The sequence below is a fragment of the Scyliorhinus canicula genome, unplaced genomic scaffold (assembly GCF_902713615.1).
Source record: "Scyliorhinus canicula unplaced genomic scaffold, sScyCan1.1, whole genome shotgun sequence".
NCBI lineage: Eukaryota > Metazoa > Chordata > Chondrichthyes > Carcharhiniformes > Scyliorhinidae > Scyliorhinus > Scyliorhinus canicula.
Window position 1 is genome coordinate 152195 of NW_024055487.1, and position 19124 is coordinate 171318.

At 46.2% G+C, this 19124-nt stretch overlaps 1 protein-coding gene and 1 non-coding gene across 2 annotated transcripts; both read left to right on the forward strand.

Moving 5' to 3' along the window:
• The first annotated feature begins 4196 nt into the window (after positions 1-4196).
• On the forward strand, positions 4197-4268 carry trnae-uuc. Its single transcript has one exon. It is a non-coding gene; the product is annotated as a tRNA-Glu (tRNA).
• Positions 4269-10674: 6406 nt separating this feature from the next.
• Positions 10675-11580, forward strand: LOC119960121 (probable G-protein coupled receptor 139). The gene has a single exon (XM_038787961.1). The coding sequence runs from the start codon at positions 10675-10677 to the stop codon at positions 11578-11580; it is 906 nt and encodes a 301-aa protein (XP_038643889.1).
• The last annotated feature ends 7544 nt before the right edge of the window (positions 11581-19124 follow it).

Genomic DNA, 19124 nt, shown 5'->3' on the forward strand with positions numbered 1-19124 from the left:
GTTGGGGTGGAGGGAGGGTTATGCGAGGTGGTGAGGTTTGATACGAAACATGGGAGGGGGCGGAGAAAAGGGGCGTCTAGGATGGGCTAGGTACAGGGTGAAATTTTATTTTAATAAAACATTTTACTGAGGTATTTGTGATTTTGTAACAATAACAGAAGAAACCGTGTACATACAAATATATACATTGTGCAAAGGCCGTCTTCCTCACACACAGATTCCACCTTTCTTACACACTAATCTAAACTAAACTCCCCCCCCCCCCCCCACCGTTTTTGCATACAGTTAATTTTGTCTAAAGAAGTCGACGAACGGTTGCCACCTCCGGGCGAACCCTAACGTTGACCCTCTCAAGGCGAACTTGATTTTCTCCAAATTGAGAAAGCTAGCCATGTCCGATAGGCAGGTCTCCGTCTTCGGGGGCTTTGAGTCCCTCCAAGCTAATAGTATCTGTCTCCGGGCTACCAGGGAAGCAAAGGCCATAACGTTTGCCTCTTTCTCCTCCTGGATTCCCAGGTCTTCCAACACTCCGAAAATCTCCACCTCTGGACTCGGCGCCACCCTTGTTTTAACACCGTGGAGATGACATCCTCAAACCCCTGCCAGAATCCCCTAAGCTTTGGGTATTCCCAGAACATACGAACCTGGTTTGCTGGTCCTTCCGCACACCTTGCACACCTGTCTTCTGCCCCCAAAAAACCGTCATGTGGGCCCGGTGAACAACCTTAAATTGTATCAGGCTGAGCCTGGCGCATGATGTGGACGCATTGACCCTCTTTAACGCATCCGCCCAGAGACCATCCTCTATCTCTCCTCCTAACCCCTCTTCCCATTTGTGTCTCAGCTCCTGGATGTGCGTTTCCTCTGACCCCTGTCCCAGCCATACTCTGGAAACTACCCTGTAGTGTATCCCCCTTGGTGGCAGAAGCCGGAAGGTTGAGACCTGCCTGCGTAGGAAGTCCCGTGCCTGCAGGTACTTAAACTGTATAGGGTGAAATTAACGGGGTTAAAGCTGAAAGGTAGGGATGGCTGACGGTAGAGGCAATGGAGGTGTAAGCCGCCGGTAAGGCTGATATCATGGAACGTGCGAGCGCTCAATGGACCGGTGAAGATATTTCGGGTCTTTGCATTCCGAAGGAGTTTAAAAGTGGGGGGGGGGGGGGGGGTGTTAGCACGTCTTTCAGCAGGAGATGCTCCTACGCTTGAAGGACCAGGTTAGGCTGAGGAAGGGGTGGGTGGGTCAGGTTTTCCACTCGGGGTTTGATTCAAAGTCGCGGGTGGTGGCCATGTGGATGAGTAAGAAGACGGGGTTTGAGGGCACGAAGGAAGTAATAGACCCGGGTGGGAGATATGTGATAGTGAGTGGGGTATTAGCAGGTAAGCTGGTGGTATTGGTGAATGTGTATGCACCGACTTGGTACAATGTAGTTTTTATGTGGGTTTCTGGAACGATCCCCGACTTGACCACTCACCAGTTGATTATGGGAAGAGATTTTAATTGTGTCCTAGAACCGACGGTAGACAGGTCGAGCCCCAGGTCAATGGATAGAATATAAACGGCAAAGGAGTTGGGCGGGTCTATAGAAAAGATGGTGATGGTGGACCCGTGGTGCTTCAAGAACCCAGGCGGAAGGGAGCATCCCTTTTTGTCACATATGTAGGGTTCAGGGTGGTTTTGGATGGGGTGAAGGAGGCAGAGTACACGGCGATAGTAATCTCGGATCATGCGCCCCACTGGCTGGAGATTCAGCTCAGATCGGCACGAGAGCAAGCGCCGGGTGGAGGCTCGATTCGGGGTTGTTGCCAGATAGAGAGTATTGGGACAAAGTGCAGACTGTGATTAAAGATTATGCGAGGAGGAAAAAGCTGCAGGGGCATTCGATAGGTTGACAAAGGGGAAGGTGGTAGGACAGCTGCCAATGCAGGAAGATACGGGCCCTTCAGTTTTTGTCTTCCATGCTATGTGTTAGTGTAGATCGCTCCCATTCAGGCTTTGTTTAAATGGGCAGATTATCTTATGAGGAAAGGTTGGACAGACTAGCCTTGTATCGGCTGGGGTTTAGAAGAGGAATAGGCTACTTGATTGAAATGCGGGGGTTGACAAGGTGGCTGTGAAAAGGATATTTCCTCTTGTGGCAGATTCTGGAAGTAAGCTTCACTGTTTCAAAATAAAGGTCGCCCACCCAAAGCAGAAGTAAAGACATTTTCTTTCCCCATCTTGAACTTTCTTCCTCAAAAGGCCGTGGATGCAAAGCCGTTGAATATTCTTGAGGCAGAGGTAGATAGGTTCTCAGTGGGCAAGGGGTGAAAGGCTGTCGGAGGTAGGTTTGACAGTGGAGTTGAGGTTGATTTCAGCTCTGCCGTTACTTAATGATGAAATTCCAATTGGAGATGAGTCAGATCTACACTGTGTGAACTGTTCAATTTCACAGCGTCAGGGACACGGGGTCGAATCTGACCCTGGCGAGTGATGAATTCCTTACTTGCACAGCGCCGTCGACCAAATCTTTAAACTCGGAGAGTCAGTAGGCAGTGAGCTGATACACCTCTGGGGCTTCTATCTGCTAGCTGGCAGGGAAATAGCTCAGATATTCACCCCTCGCAGTGGAAGGGCTGATCCATTGAAGGATGCTTAGATCAGCGCAATGTCCAACAATCTATATTGTCAATGCGTTGAGGCCAGCCGGTCACTGAGCTGCTACATAGAATGAACCACATTCACCTGCAGAGGTACATTGCTCAGGTTTTCATAATTGATACTGGTATGTTGCTCAGATCTACCTTTCATTCATTCACATGTTTTATATTGCTGCATCATTTTTAATCGCTGTCTGCTTTCCTATTCTCTGTCTGTACTTTTTAAGGCACAACTATTCCCATCTGTCCGTTCGTTTCTTCGGCCCCTCCACCGCATCTTTGTGATTCCTGCTGCCAGCTGGAGACTCATCCTATCTAATTCACACATTCCCTTTAGATCTTGTCATTTCTATGCTATAAGGTGATTTCTACCAGATTTGAAGAATTTTCAAAGTCCCAGTAACCTTTAATTCCTCGATCTGATCTTCCCATCCAAGCCTAATATGAAGGAAATAATGATTCGAACAGAAATATGACTGATAAACGAATAGTATATCTCTCTCTCCCTCTCCGATCAAGTTTTCGGTCTGATTTGATTCTGCAGTTAAGTTTTCTCAGCCAATCCTGGATGTAGTTTGTTGACGGTTTCATAGGAGGTTAATTTGGTTTCCTCTGTGTGTTTGAGCGGCCATCAACGTCATTTTTTTTACATCGAATTTACAGTGCAGAAGGAGGCCATTCGACCCATCGAGTCTGCACCGGCTCCTGGAAAGAGCACCCGACCCAAGGTTAACACATCCACCCTATCCCCAAAACCCAGTAAGCCCACCCAACACTAAGGGGAATTTTGGTCACTAAGGGCAATTTATCATGGCCAATCCACCTAACCTGCACATCTTTGGACATTGGACACATTTTCTGATCCCAATCTCCCCGTCCAATGAAACAATCTCAAATCTGCCTGTGATTTCCTCAGATAAGATTTGAATGAGTTTCCGTGATCACCCGAATCTTTTTGACCAACAATATTAAATCTCTGAGGATGAAGACAGTCAGTAAGTGAACACAGTCTCTGGTGTGAGGGAGAATCAGTGAGGGAGAATCAGCGGTTTTATCTGATCTGCTCCACTCGGTCATTGTGCATGTTGTTTAATTTTAAGACGGCTCACGAAGAACATTAATATCATTGCCATGTGGGTGGCCTGTTAACACGGAGCTATTCGCTCTGAGCGGGAGATTTCCTTCGGTTGCTATTGTAATTGAAACATTATACTGATTGGACATTCGCGTATTTGCGATTACGGTCACACATCTCTCAGTGGAGGTTTCCACAGAGAGGTCCCAGGATATTTTCTCGATTATGTTAATCTGCGCCCTCAGTTCATTTGCCTCGTCGTTAAGACTCCTCGCATAAAAGCAAATGCAATCCAGCCTTGCCATATTGCCTTGTGTCTTCACTCTGCCTCCCAAGCTGATTTGGTATTTGTCCTCTATTTGGCTGTTTATGACCCTGAGAAAAGTTTAACCAAACATACCCTGTTGGACAAGCCAGTTCCAGTGAATAGAGCGAATGAGTGAATTGATCATGGTCAGTGTTTCTGAAGCTTGCCTCAGCGGCTTCCCTGGTGGTCTAGTGGTTAGGATTCGGCGCTTTCACCGCCGTGGCCCGGGTTCGATTCCCGGTCAGGGAATTGTTCTTGTTGCTGCTATGCGAACTGTCACAATGATGTGTTCCATCGGCATTTCGTGTGAGGTCAAGGTTAGGAATCAGATCTGGAATTTTGTTTTTATTCCATTTAACCGAGAATTCATTTTCCAGACATTCATCGTAAATTACGATTAATGTACAGGATTAGAACTTTCCTGGAGGTTCGAGTCAGTTTTCGGATCTATCACCTTAACCAGGGAGCCAATGGTACAGCCCAGGCATGGAAACTAATGGTGTTCTGATAAAATCATAGCCTCAATTGCAGAATGAAATAATATTTACTTCTGACGTTTTCAATTCTTTCCGCCCATGACTGATTCTCTCCGTGGTTCTCTCTGTGCAGTATTATCTGTGGTTTACATAGTATAGAAATTGGGGGAGAGGAATAGACCGTTCGGCCCAACTAAATTGTGTCTGCGCATGTACTCCAGACCAGACTGTCCCCTCCCGTCCGATATCTAATTGGCCATTTCCATCCAGCTCCCTGTGTCCGTCTAGTCTGTTCTCTTTCCAGTATTTCCAAGTCTTCCCATAAATGTATCAATACTCTCTGCTCCAAGCTCCATGTGGCAACAGGTTCCATCTTCTCACAATCCTGTATTTAAATTTCTTCTACTTCATATCTGCCTCTGTTCGGTTACTCATATATATCAACACAGAAAACTGGTGCAGGAGCAGACCATTCTTCGAGCCTGCACCACCACTCAAATGTTCATGGCTGATAATGCAAATCCCATCTCACACTACGACTTTCTTTCCATTCCCCTCGCTCCCTTTAGTCGCAAGGGCCACTTCCAGCTCCCTCTTGAATATATCGAACAAACTGGCCCTCACTGCTTTCTGTGGCAGAGACTTCAATACGTCGACAACTCTGTAAGAGAAGAAGTTTGCCTCATCTCAGACCTGAATGGCGCATTCTTTATTCATCGGCTGTGACCCCTAGTCCCAACATCGGGAACATTCATCCCGCATCTAACCCGTGCAGTCCCATCAGGATTGTATATGTATCCAGGATTCTATATGTTGTATATGTTTCTATGAGATCCCCTCTCATTCTGAACAGGCGCCGGAATGTGGCGACTAGGAGCTTTTCACAGTAACTTCATTTGAAGTCTACTTGTGACAATAAGCGATTTTCATTTCATTTCATTTCATTTCTTCTAAACTCCAGTGAGTCCAAACCCAGTCGATCCAATCTTTCTTCATATGTCAGTTCTGCCATCCCGGAAATTAGTCTGGTGAACTTTCGCTGGACATGCTCAAAAGCAAGAATGTCCTTCCTCAAACTAAAACTACACACAATACTCAAGGTGCGGCCTCACCAAGGCTCCATATAACTGTTGAAAGCAATCCCACCTCCTATGCTCAAACCTTCTCTATCTGAAGGCCAGAATACCATAGGCTTTCCTCGTCGCCTGCTGTACCTGCATGCCAACCTTCAACGACTGTACATGTGAGGTTACCCTCCTTGGTGGCAAAGAGAAGAAGGCAGATTAGTCTTTGAATGATGGCAGTTTAGGAAACTGGGAAGTGCAACGAGACCTGGGTGTCCTGGTGGGACAGTTATTATTGATACTCCACGAGGGCGACATGCTGGCGCAGTGGTTAGCATTGCTACCTCACGGCGCCGAGGACCTGGGTTCGAACCGCTGGGGCCACTGCCGTATAGAGTTTGCACATTCTCCGCGTGTCTGCGTGGACCTCACCCCAACGCAAACATGTGCAGGATAGGTGAATTGGCCATGCTAAATTACCACTTGATCTGAAAAATTATAAATAAAGACCATATGTATTTTTATATTGCATTAGATCTTGTCACCACCATGCCTCCCTCGTGGAGTATTAATAACAACATAACACAGTGTAGTATAAACAGTGGCCAAATCAAGTGCGATATGATAGGGGCAGCAGGGTAGCATGGTGGTTAGCATAAATGCTTCACAGCTCCAGGTTCGATTCCCGGCTGGGTCACTGTCTGTGTGGAGTCTGCACGTCCTCCCCCTGTGTGCGTGGGTTTCCTCCGGGTGCTCCGGTTTCCTCCCACAGTCCAAAGATGTGCGGGTTAGGTGGATTGGCCATGCTAAATTGCCCGTAGTGTCCTAATAAAAGTAGGGTTAAGGGGGAGGTTGTTGGGTTACGGGTATAGGGTGGATACGTGGGTTTGAGTAGGGTGATCATGGCTCGGCACAACATTGAGGGCCGAAGGGCCTGTTCTGTGCTGTGCTGTTCTATGTTCTATGAGCAGTGGCATGGTGTGTTACAGCAGTAACTGATACTGCACCTACTATAATGAAATAAAAGAGAAAATGCTGGAAAATCTCAGCAGGTCTGACATCATCTGTAGGGAGAAAAAAGAGCTAACGTTTCGAGTCCAATGACTACTTTGACAAAGAGTCTTTCGACTCGAAACTTTAGCACTTTTCTCTCCCTATAGATGCTGCCAGACCTGCTGAGATTTTCCAGCATTATCTCTTGTGTTTCAGATTGCAGCATCCGCAGTAATTTGTTTTCATACTATAATGAAATGATACACTAAGCTAGACAATGCCTCTGTAGTTTACGAGGTGCAATCTCAGGTAATACCACACAGCACCATGCATCATCGAAATATGAAAACATTTTAGATAGTAGTAGGAGAAGGCCATTCGGCCCTTCGAGCCAGTTTCTCCATCCAACGTGATCACAATGGGTTCTCTATCAAAACTATACCCCAGCACATTTTCCACACACTTTGACACATTTAGTGTTCTATTTCCTTCTTAAATATATTCAGTAATATTGCCTGCACAGCCCACTGTCCGAAAAATGCTCATTTCCAGATTTTATGGATCGTGCCTCCATTTTCACTGCACTTCTTGTTATTGCCTCTGAGTCATGTCTCGGTAATTACTCGCCCCAATGTTATCGGAATTAATATTCCACCAGCCAGCTATCAATTGTTTCTTCACTAGAAACTGTAAATTCATACTGGAACATTTGAAGGCACTTTCAGAATGGATGGTTTCCGAGGATAAACAAAGGGGTCTGCTGTGTGCACATGGTGCAGCATTTGCCTACGATCGGCTCGACCTCATACGCCCATGTTTGCGATTAATATTTCAAGTTCTTTCCTCGCAAATATATTTCAATATTTGTGTATCAATGCAGCACTAAACACCAGAACACTTACAAATACGCAAACCACGTCAACGTATCCGTCAACTAAAAGCACAATATGTCAGATATTGAAAGAGACAGATTTTTATCAGAGATCAGACTTCAGCTCAGAGTTAGCAAGAGGTGTTTTGATTGATGGAGGCGCAGAGAATTATCTTGGGGCTGGGAGGGACCGCAAAAGTTGCAGTCAGCAGTTTACCCCAGGGAACAAATTAAAGGCATGGACTCGTCTCTTAATTTGTTTATTCATCGATCTGTAACTAACGGGCATGTTGGAATTTAATTGCCCCTCTGGAGACTGTCACTGGTATAAATGAGAGTTCAATTGGTTCCTGAAAGACGATGCATGGACCAGCGAATGGACCATTTTATGCCATTTATTACCCGGCACTCGCTATTATTGGTGTCCCAGGTAAGAGCGGAATCTCAACTGCAATATTTATTTTTCTTCTGAATCTTCTTAACTCTTCCCTTTAAGGATCGTGCTGAAAGGTTTATTGCATTACGATATATTAGAGTGCATCACTTAATTTTATATTACAGAGCAGGACAATAAATAGTCAATAAGTTACCCTTCACACTTATAGAACAATTATTTATTAGACTGCAGAAATATGAGTTATAATGTTTAGCATTGTACGGACGTTATATTGTTAAACAGTGCAACACATTTGCTACAAATCGTTATTGAGCTGCAGGAAAAGACCATAAGACCATAAGACATAGGAGCGGAAGTAAGGCCATTCGGCCCATCGAGTCCACTCCACCATTCAATCATGGTTGATTTCAACTCCATTTACCCGCTCTCTCCCCATAGCCCTTAATTCCTCGAGAAATCAAGAATTTATCAATTTCTGTCTTAAAGAAACTCAATGTCCCGGCCTCCACCGCCCTCTGTGGCAATGAATTCCACAGACCTACCACTCTCTGGCTGAAGAAATTTCTCCTCATCTCTGTTCTAAAGTGACTCCCTTTTATTCTAAGGCTGTGCCCCCGCGTCCTAGTCTCCCCTGCTAATGGAAACAACTTCCCTACGTCCATCCTATCCAAGCCATTCATTATCTTGAAAGTTTCTATTAGATCTCCCCTCAACCTCCTAAACTCCAATGAATATAATCCCACGATCCTCAGACGTTCATCGTATGTTAGGCCTACCATTCCTGGGATCATCCGTGTGAATCTCCGCTGGACCCGCTCCAGTGCCAGTATGTCCTTCCTGAGGTGTGGGGCCCAAAATTGCTCACAGTATTCTAAATGGGGCCTAACTAGTGCTTTATAAAGCCTCAGAAGTACATCCCTGCTTTTATATTCCAAGCCTCTTGAGATAAATGACAACATTACATTTGCTTTCTTAATTACGGACTCAACCTGCAAGTTTACCTTTAGAGAATCCTGGACTAGGACTCCCAAGTCCCTTTGCACTTTAGCATTATGAATTTTGTCACCGTTTAGAAAATAGTCCATGCCTCTATTCTTTTTTCCAAAGTGCAAGACCTCGCACTTGCCCACGTTGAATTTCATCAGCCACTTCTTGGACCATTCTCCTAAACTGTCTAAATCTTTCTGCAGCCTCCCCACCTCCTCAATACTACCTGCCCCTCCACCTATCTTTGTATCATCGGCAAACTTGGCCAGAATGCCCCCAGTTCCGTCATCTAGATCGTTAATATATAAAGAGAACAGCTGTGGCCCCAACACTGAACCCTGCGGGACACCACTTGTCACCGGTTGCCATTCCGAAAAAGAACCTTTTATCCCAACTCTCTGCCTTCTGTCTGACAGCCAATCGTCAATCCATGTTAGTACCTTGCCTCGAATACCATGGGCCCTTATTTTACTCAGCAGTCTCCCGTGAGGCACCTTGTCAAAGACCTTTTGGAAGTCAAGATAGATAACATCCATTGGCTCTCCTTGGATGATTAGGATGGCACAGGAATGGGGAGGGATTAGTCTAATAAGCCACATGAGGTAAGTAAAACAATCAAGAGAATGCTGAAAAAGAGGCTTTGTTAGGCAATCATAGAATCAGTTCAAATGGAGGCGATTCGAACATGTACCAAACTCTGAAAAGAGTACTGCGCACAGGCTCAGTCCCCTGCGCTTTCCCAATAACCCCTTAGCCTCACCTAACCTACACATCTGCTTTAGACACTGAGGGGCAATTTAGAATAGCCAATCCAGCTAAACTGCACATTGTTGGGCTGTGAGAGGCACCCAGAGGGAACCAGACAGATACAGGGAGAAAGTTAAAAATCTCCACACAGACAGTAACCCAAGGTCATAATTGAACCCAAGGCCCTGGCGCTGTGATCGAAGGCAGTACATTTTCAATGGCTGAACGGGATGTGGTATGCGTTATTCATTAGGAAAAACAGTTTTGGATCATTGAATCATAACATTTACAGTGCACAAGGAGGCCATTCGGCCCATCGAATCTGCACTGGCCCTTGGAAAGAGCACCCCACCCAAGTCCACACCTCCACCGTATCCCCATAACCCAGTAACACCACCCAACCTTCCTGGACACGTAAGGGCAATTTCGCATGGCCAATCCACTTAACCTCCACATCTTTGGAATGTAGGAGGAAACCGGAGCACTTGGAGGAGACCCACGCACACACGTGGAGGATGTGAAGACTCTGCACAGACAGTGATCCAAGCCGGGAATGGAACCTGAGACCCTGGAGCTGTGAAGCAACTGTGCTAACCACTATGCTACCGTACCGCCCCTTTCAGTTGAGTTCACTGGCGATGCAAATTGGGAGTGTAGACATATGAAAGTGGTAAATAAGGGTTTGAGCAGCTCTTAAGCTAAGGCAGACTTTCAGACCGGCGATAAAATGGGCTGTGGAGAAATGTCGAAGTATGCAGTGTCGGTGCTTATGACCGACGGGTTTGGGAATGTGGGCGTTTGGAAGTTCAGCCCACCGTCAAACAAGACTTGAATATTGTAAATGGTCTCTAACTTTAGAGGATGGCCAGCCACGGGAATGGACCCAGTGGCCAGAGAGCGGAGTTTGTTGCAGAGATTGATTGTGATATTTTATGAATTGACAAACGTTTAATCCAGCATTGGATTTGCATCAAGTAGTAATGGTTTTGGAATAATTGAAATCTGGAGGTGCGAAATGGACAGGTCAGGAGGGTTTCGGTAGCGGAATGTATCAGGGAGTCGCTGGTTTTTGGAGTCTGCTCAGTGACGCCATTCTCTTTTCTCTATTACAGCCAACTTGATGGCGATCATCATCCTATCCCGAGGACGGTGCGGACTCTCTCGCTGTATCACCTACTACCTGGTAGCGATAGCAGTGACTGATTTCCTTGTCATGGTCACCGCTGTTATCCTCAACCGGATTGGTGGCATTTACTTTAGGTACAGCGTCCTATCGATCACCCCCGGATGCGCTGTCAGCACCGTGCTCGTTTATGCGACCCGTGATGGTTCAGTCTGGCTGACCGTGGCCTTCACCTTCGACCGTTTTGTATCCATCTGCTGTCAGAAACTGAAGACCCGATACTGCACCGAGAAAACTGCATTGCTGGTCATAGGAATGGTCATTACCTTGAGCTACGTCAAGAACATCCCTTTTTACTTCACCTACCAGCCCTTGTACGTATTGGACGAGATTCCCTGGTTCTGTGATATTAAGTCCAGCTATTACACGATCCCGTCGTGGCAAGCTTATGACTGGCTCGACCACGTATCAACCCCCTTTCTTCCGTTCTTCTTTATTCTGATGCTCAACGCCCTGACTGTAAGGCACATTGTAGAGGCCAGCAGAGCCCGCAGGAGGCTCAAGGGCTCAGAGAGTGACGGAGATCCAGAGATAGCCAACCGCAAGAAGTCGATTGTCCTGCTCTTCGCGATCTCGCTCAGCTTCCTCCTCCTCTGGGTCACATATGTTGGACATTTCCTATACGTTCGGGTTACAGCTGAGGTCTACTTCACGGGTCTGGATTTCAATGACCCACACTTCATCTTTCAAGAAACGACCAACATGCTTCAGTTACTCAGTTCCTGCAACAACACCTTCATCTATGCAGTAGCGCAGACCAAGTTTCGAAATGAGCTGAAGAAGTTTCTCATTTTTCCCTTCGCCATTATCACTGGTTGCTTTAGGTTGAACAGTGCTTCATGATCATGTTAAAGACTATTAATATATTTAGATGTCGACAGAATCTGAAATCATATTTGTTTACAAAGATGTTACAGCCACACTATTTCATGCTCCTGAACAAAATAAACTATTTGCAAGACAATTTTATACTCCAGCTTTCGGAATTAACATGAGGTACATATGAAATAGCAGGCAAAGAGTGGTCGAACAAACCACACTGCACGTTCAATGGCAGATGTAACATTTTTTAAAAAATGCTTATATTACAGTTTTTGATATCATACATTGTACAATGGACAAGGTTATGTGATGCGATTACAATATACAAGGACTTTACACCCACCCGCACCCACTCCTTGACCACCTCTGGCCCCTGTTTTTGTTGTTTAAAGATACTTTATTCGATCAGATAACGTAAAATAGGTGAAAGTCATCTATTTACATCAATGCAGCTCTTTCCCCTTCGCCTTCTCTTCTCCCACTTTGTAGATTGGCCCCGCTGCCCCTACCCCCGCCCCCATCCTTCGTCTCTATTTCGGTGTTTCTTTGGGAGTTCTTTTCTTTGTGGCCTTGCTCTAGGCCCCCGATTATCCGTTCTGGTGTTGCTCCAGCCTCCCCTCCTCTCTCCCTAACCTCCCTCCAAATCTCGTCCCCTCCCTATTTGTTCTCTGTTGTCTCGTTCGTTCGGTCCGCCCCCCCCCCCCCCCACAAACACACACACACATGCACAAACTTACCCTCCCCTCGCTCTTTTGGCTGTTGGCTTCGTAAAGATGTTGGAACGCGTGGTGAATTGTCTCCTCGTTTTTTGGAAACCCTCCTCCTACCCTCAAATGGCAAATTTTATTTACTCCAGGTGGAGAAATTACGACACGTCTGCCACACAGTCTGCTGTTGTGAGTCATGCTGTTGATCTTCAGCTGAGCCGGATTCCTCGGTGGGCGATTAGGGAAGCAAAGGCAAGGGGGTCGACCCCTTTCCCTATGAATAGTTCTGGCTGGTTCGATACCCCGAAGACTGCCATTCACCGGGCACGCGTCCACCCTCACAACCTTGGACATTGCCTCAATGAAGGCTGTCCAAAACCCGTCAAGTCTGGGGCATGCCCACAACATGTGGGTGTGGTTGGCTGCGGCTCCCTGGTGCCGTTCACATTTGTCCTCCACCTCCTTATTGTGGTTCTTGTCAGGTGCGCTCTGTGCACTACTTTCAGTTGCATGAGGTTTAGCCTTGCATAAGCGAAGGTGTTGTTGGCCCTGTTCAGAGCTTCGGTCCAGAGTCTCCACTCGATTTCTGGTTTAGCTGACTCGGCTAAATCGCTGGCTTTTAAAGCAGACCAAGCAGGCCAGCAGCACGGTTCGATTCCCGTACCAGCCTCCCCGGACAGGCGCCGGAATGTGGCGACTAGGGGCTTTTCACAGTAACTTCATTGAAGCCTACTCGTGACAATAAGCGATTTTCATTTTTCATTTCATTCAAGTTGGTCCTCATATTTTTTCTGTGTTTCGTCCAGTGGGGAGTGTTCAGTTCCTCCCTCCCTGGTTACACACGTACAGTACTCCTTCTTGCATTGTGCATCTCGGGTCCCTGGCTATCTTGCAGTCTCCTTACCTAGAAAGATCTAACCTGTATGTTAAGACGGTAGCACAAGTGATTACCACTGTGGGTCCACCGCGCCAGGATCCCAGGTTCCATTCCTCGCTGGGTCACTCTCTGTGTGGAGTCTGCACATCCTCCCCGTGTGTGCGTGGGTTTCCACCGGGTGCTCCGGTTTCCTCCCACAGACCAAAGACGTGCAGTGTAGGTGGATTGGGCAAGCTAAATTACCCTTAGTGACCACAAAGGTTAGAAGGTTTATTGGGTTACGGGGATAGGCTGGAAGTGAGGGCTTAAGTGGGTTGGTGCAGTCTCGGTGGCCGACTGGCCTCCTTCTGCAATGTATGTTCTATGTCCAGACCAGGTTAAAGTCCAACTGCTTTGTTTCAAACACTTGCTTTTGGAGAGCAGCTCCTTGGAGCAGTGCTCCGAAGGCTAGTGTTTGAAATAAACCTGTTGGACTTTAACCTGGTGTTGTAAGACTTCTTACTGTGCTCACGCCAGTCCAACACCGGCTTCTCCATATCGATGTTCCAGTGTTTGTTCCCGTTGGCAGCTGCAGCCTCTCTGTCAGTTCCTCTAAGATCGCTCGCCTGTCCTCTGTGTAGAAGTCCCAAACGGTCCCTGAGGAGATGGAAACAAGGCAGATCCCATGGATGCTCAGTTATTTTAGGCAGATGGTATCAGAGGGAATTGAGCAGGCAGAGCATCCCGGAATTATGTCCAGTAGGTTCGTACGTTCATGGAGATGGTAGGAGAGTGAATGTGTCGATAGTTCAGTTGGCTGGCTGGCTGGTCGTGAAGCACACAGCGTGAGTTCAATTCCTGTGATCCATGCCCTCTCAACCTTGTCCCTCTGCTGAAGTGCATAGAACATAGAACATTACAGCGCAGTACAGGCCCTTCGGCCCACGATGTTGCGCCGTCCTGTGAAACCCCTCCAAAGTCTCTCTACACTATTCTGTTATCGTCCATATGTGCATTGCAAATCTAAAGAGCTGGTCATCGACTTCAGGAAGCAAAGTACTGTAGACACCCCTGTCAGCGTCAACGGGGCCGAGGTGGAGATGGTTAGCAGTTTCAAATTCCTAGGGGTGCACATCACCAAAAATCTATCCTGGTCCACTCACGTCGACGCTATCACCAAGAAAGCACAACAGCACCTATACTTCCTCAGGAAACTAAGGAAAATCGGCATGTCCTCATTAATCCTTACCAACTTTTACAGATGCACTATAGAAAGCATCCTATCGGGCTGCATCACAGCCTGGTATGGCAAGTGCTTGGCCCAGGACCGCAAGGAACTTCAGAGAGTCGTGAATACCGCCCAGTCCATCACACGAACCTGCCTCCCATCCATGGACTCCATCTACACCTCCCGCTGCCGGGGGAAAGCGGGCAGCATAATCAAGGATCCCTCCCACCCGGCTTATTCACTTTTCCTACTTCTTCCATCGGGCAGGAGATACAGAAGTCTGAGAACACGCACGAACAGACTCAAAAACAGCTTCTTCCCCACTGTCACCAGACTCCTAAATGACCCTCTTATTGACTGACCTCATTAACACTACACCCTGTATGCTTCAACCGATGCCGATGCTTATGTAGTTACATTGTATATCTTGTGTTGCCCTATTATGTATTCTCATGTATTTTCTAGAATTTTGTTTAATTCCCTTTTCTTCCATGTACTGAATGATCTGCTGAGCTGCTTGCAGAAAAATACTTTTCACTGTATCTCGGTACACGTGACAATAAACAAATCCAGTCCAATCCAAACTCTCAGCTAAAATCACCATGAATCAGCTCTCTCGCAAAAGGAAAGAGCAGCCATGGCCTTCGGGAACTTTGGTTACCTTTGATCGGAGGGAATTGAGCATCAAGAGAGGCACCCTGGAGTGAGTGCAGGGGGATGGTGTCAGAGGGAATGGAGCCGGGAGAGAAGATCCCCGGGGTGATATTCAGTGAGTTCAGGGGATGGTATCAAAGTGAATGGAGCAGGGAGAGAGGATCCCTGGTGTGATGATCAGCGAGTTCAGCGGGATGGTATCAGAGGGAATGGAGCAGGGAGAGAGGATCCCTGGTGTGATGATCAGCGAGTTCAGCGGGATGGTATCAGAGGGAATGGAGCAGGGAGAGAGGATCCCTGGTGTGATGATCAGCGAGTTCAGCGGGATGGTATCAGAGGGAATGGAACAGGGAGAGAGGATCCCTGGAGTGATGGTCAGAGAGTTCAGGGGGATGGTATCAGAGGGAATGGAGCAGGGAGAGAGGATCCCTGGGGTGATGTTCAGTGAGTTCAGGGGGATGATAGCAGAGTGAATAGAGCAGGGCGAGAGGATCCCTGGTGTGATGTTCAGTGAGTTCAGGAGGATGGTATCAGAGAGAATGGAGCAGGGAGAGAGGATCCCTGGCGTGATGATCAGTGAGTTCAGGAGGATGGTATCAGAGGGAATGGAGCCGGGAGAGAGGAACCCTGGTGTGATGATCAGTGAGTTCAGGAGGATGGTATCAGAGGGAATGGAGCAGGGAGAGAGGGTCCCTGGGGTGATGATCATTGAGTTCAGGAGGATGGTATCAGAAGGATTGGAGCAGGGAGAGGGGATCCCTGGTGTGATGATCAGTGAGTTCAGGGGGATGGTATCAGAAGGAATGGAGCCGGGAGAGAGGATCCCTGGGGTGATGTTCAGTGAGTTCAGGGCAATGGTATCAGAGGGAATGGAGCAGGGAGAGAGGATACCTGGGGTGATGCTCAGTGAGTTCAGGGCAATGGTATCAGAGGGAATGATCAGGGAGAGAGGATCCCTGGGTGATGTTCAGTGAGTTCAGGATGATGGTATCACAGTGAATGGAGCAAGGAGAGAGGATATCTCGGGTCATGCTCAGTGAGTTCAGGGGGATGATAGCAGAGTGAATGGAGCCGGGAGAGAGGATCCCTGGGGTGTTCAGTGAGTTCAGCGGGATGATATCAGAGGGACTGAAGCCGGGAAAGAGGATCCCTGGGGTGATGTCCAGTGAGTTCAGCGGGATGATAGCAGAGTGAATGGAGCAGGGCGAGAGGCAGGACAATGGGGATGAGAAAACATCAGCCATGATTGAATGGCGGAGCAGACTTGCTGGGCCGAGTGGCCGAATTCTGCTCCTATGTCTTGTTGTCTTATGGTGTTATACCTGGGGTGATGTTCAGTGTGTTCAGCGGGATAGTATCAGGCAGAAGGGCGCAGGGAGATGCCTGGCTGATACTCAATGAGTTCAGGGCGATGGTATCAGAGGGAATGGAGGTTATTATCGATCAATGCATCCTCGAAAATGGAGACAGTGTCAGTTTTAAATGGGCCAAAATGTAAAGTTTGAAGCAGTCGGTGATTTTGTTTGAACCAGAAAGTGCAGTTTGCGCATGTGCCAGAACAGGGCGATAAAGTGTCTATTTGTATGTTTCAAAGGGAATTTCGAGTTGATTCTCTCTATTGGATCGGCCATATTCTCTGGCCGTTTCTGCTCTCTAGTGTATCTAATAGGCCCCAAACTCAAGTAATATTTGGAAATTCGTACTCGATTTTATGTTGTGTGCGATATACTTTCTAGCCTTTACGGCTCTGCCAAGGGTTTACACCCTCTGTTCTGTCTGCCTTATATACATAGTCTGCCTTGGGATTATTTATTCGGCCAACATGGAGAATGTTAACCCGTGCTGCAGCGACCCTGGAAGTGTTTAATGAGACAGTGTGAAGGAAACGTTTCTTCTCCATTCACTGGCTTGTTTCGGTGTCTGAAGAAGCAGAGCCCCCCCTCTTCAGAATTACCTGACATGTGACTGTGACTGACCAGAGTACGACTGAAATCACCTCGATTCTTCTCGCTCTGCAATGATTCTGTCTCCGGGGTACACGCAGGTGATGCAGTGATTCTTTCACAACAGGGGAAATATTTGTCTGGGAAAGCGAAACACTGCAATAAGGGGAATGGGCCGTCGTCAGGGGACTTTGGAGAAAGGAGTTCAGAAAAGTCACATTTGGTTCATTTTTCATTCAGGATTTATTGAAAAATTTGGAGAAAGTTTAACAGAAATGTTAATTTTCAAGTTAACAAAGAGCAAGATTACGATTGAGCGTGACATTGAGAAGAGAACACATCAGCTCTGAGCTGCCAAATGAATGTACAACAGACACCAGAAAGAGGGAACAGGAGCTCAAAATATAGGGAAGGCAATAATTGAGAATAAGGAATTAAAAACGTTACTTATTTTCAAATGGAAATCAAACTACAGGACAATTATAATCGAAAATTGCAATACGTCCATATTATTTCGTATTTTTCAAACAGAAAAATATTATAAAGTCACCAGAGGGCATTTCATGATTTCGTAACAGAGATCGTGATAAACAGCTGAATAAAATTTACGACATCCATATCAATAAATACGACATCCAAAATTCAGCCGATCACTTGATCTGTAAAAACAGAAAAAACAATGAAGCAGATGTTTGTGACCTGGGACATTAATATTTTATATATGAAAAGTTCAGTGAGTTGTCAAACTGCTTCGATCAGCTAAAGTGTGAGTGGATCGAATGCTCTCACCTTCACTAGGGTGACTGCAGCGCTGTAGGACATGCTCAGGAAGAACAGGGTGATGAATGTGGAAGTGGTTGTCAAGATGTTGCCATTATCATCCTGATAGTCTTCAGTCCGGATGCTGTCTATAGAATCGAAGGGGATATAGCCGAAAATAGTTAAATTGTACTTTCATTCAGGGTATCTTTCAGAATTATATATAAATATTATCCTTTATCTTTCTGAAGTAATTTTAGTAATTTTTTTTTCATTGTACATTGTTAAATTCGCGATACTCAGAAACCGATCTCTGCATCAATCTCCACAGCCGTTCGTCCTTTACGTTGCTCAAACAGTCCGTGTCACAAAACACAGCCGCTTTTGTTCAATTTCAGTTTGTTTTAGAACAATTTGGTATAATTGGAGATTATTATGATTGATACTGAGGGACGTTCATTCAGCTTCTTATTTCGACACTGTGAATGTTGCCGCTAAGAACCCGGACGTGAGTTCCCATCTTATTTGTTTATTTGCGATGGAAACATTTGTCATGTCGTTTACTGCAGCCAGTTTCTCAATCAGAACATTGTTTCAGTGCGTCTGTGGGATCATTATGGAATGGGGATATGTTTTGATTGGTATGCCCATTCAAACAGTTACATTAGAAATAAACTGTCATCTTGTTGTTTCTTTTTGTGCTTAAGTAACTCGTGATTTGCCTTTATCTGTTTGTCTCTCGCAATGTGTGTTTGAACATTAATGTGAGTGTTGATGTGCAATGTGTTTTCATCTGTGATTGCCTGTATATTTTGTGATTCTATCAATGTGTATGTACGAATGAGTTATTTTTGTCTTAAAACCTTTGTTTATTTACGAATAGTTGTGTTAATGCGTGCTTATGTGTTCATACCTGCTAATATATGTAGTAATATGTTTATTTGTGCGCCATCGATCTATCAATGTGTGTATGCACATGCGTGTGCATGTGTGTCTCTGTGAGTGCATTCATGTGTATATTAACGTGTTGATAGATTTATATGCCTATGTTTTTAAATGTGTTTATGTCCCCTTGTATGCTACTATGCATTTTAGTGTTCTTGAACATAGAACATAGAGTCCCTCCAATGCAGAAAGAGGCCATTTCGTCCTTTGAGTCTGTACCGACCCTCAGAAAGGGCACTCTACACTCTGTGTTTGTGCGTCCATATAGGCCATTAATGTGCGTGTTCATGTGTTTATACATTTGTGTTAATGTGTATGACAGTGGACGTCATTGTGTCTGCACGAATGTATCAGACAACGTGTGCTAATGTATATTTTCATGGTTACATCTGTGTTTCGGTCCTTTTGTGATTCTGCTTCTCTTGCAAATAATATATTTGCTTTTGCGTCTGTTCGTACGCATGTGTGAATCT

Bases quoted from the DNA above. Each gene is read 5' to 3' on its own strand.
- LOC119960121 (XM_038787961.1), top strand. From the start codon at position 10,675: ATGGCGATCATCATCCTATCCCGAGGACGGTGCGGACTCTCTCGCTGT.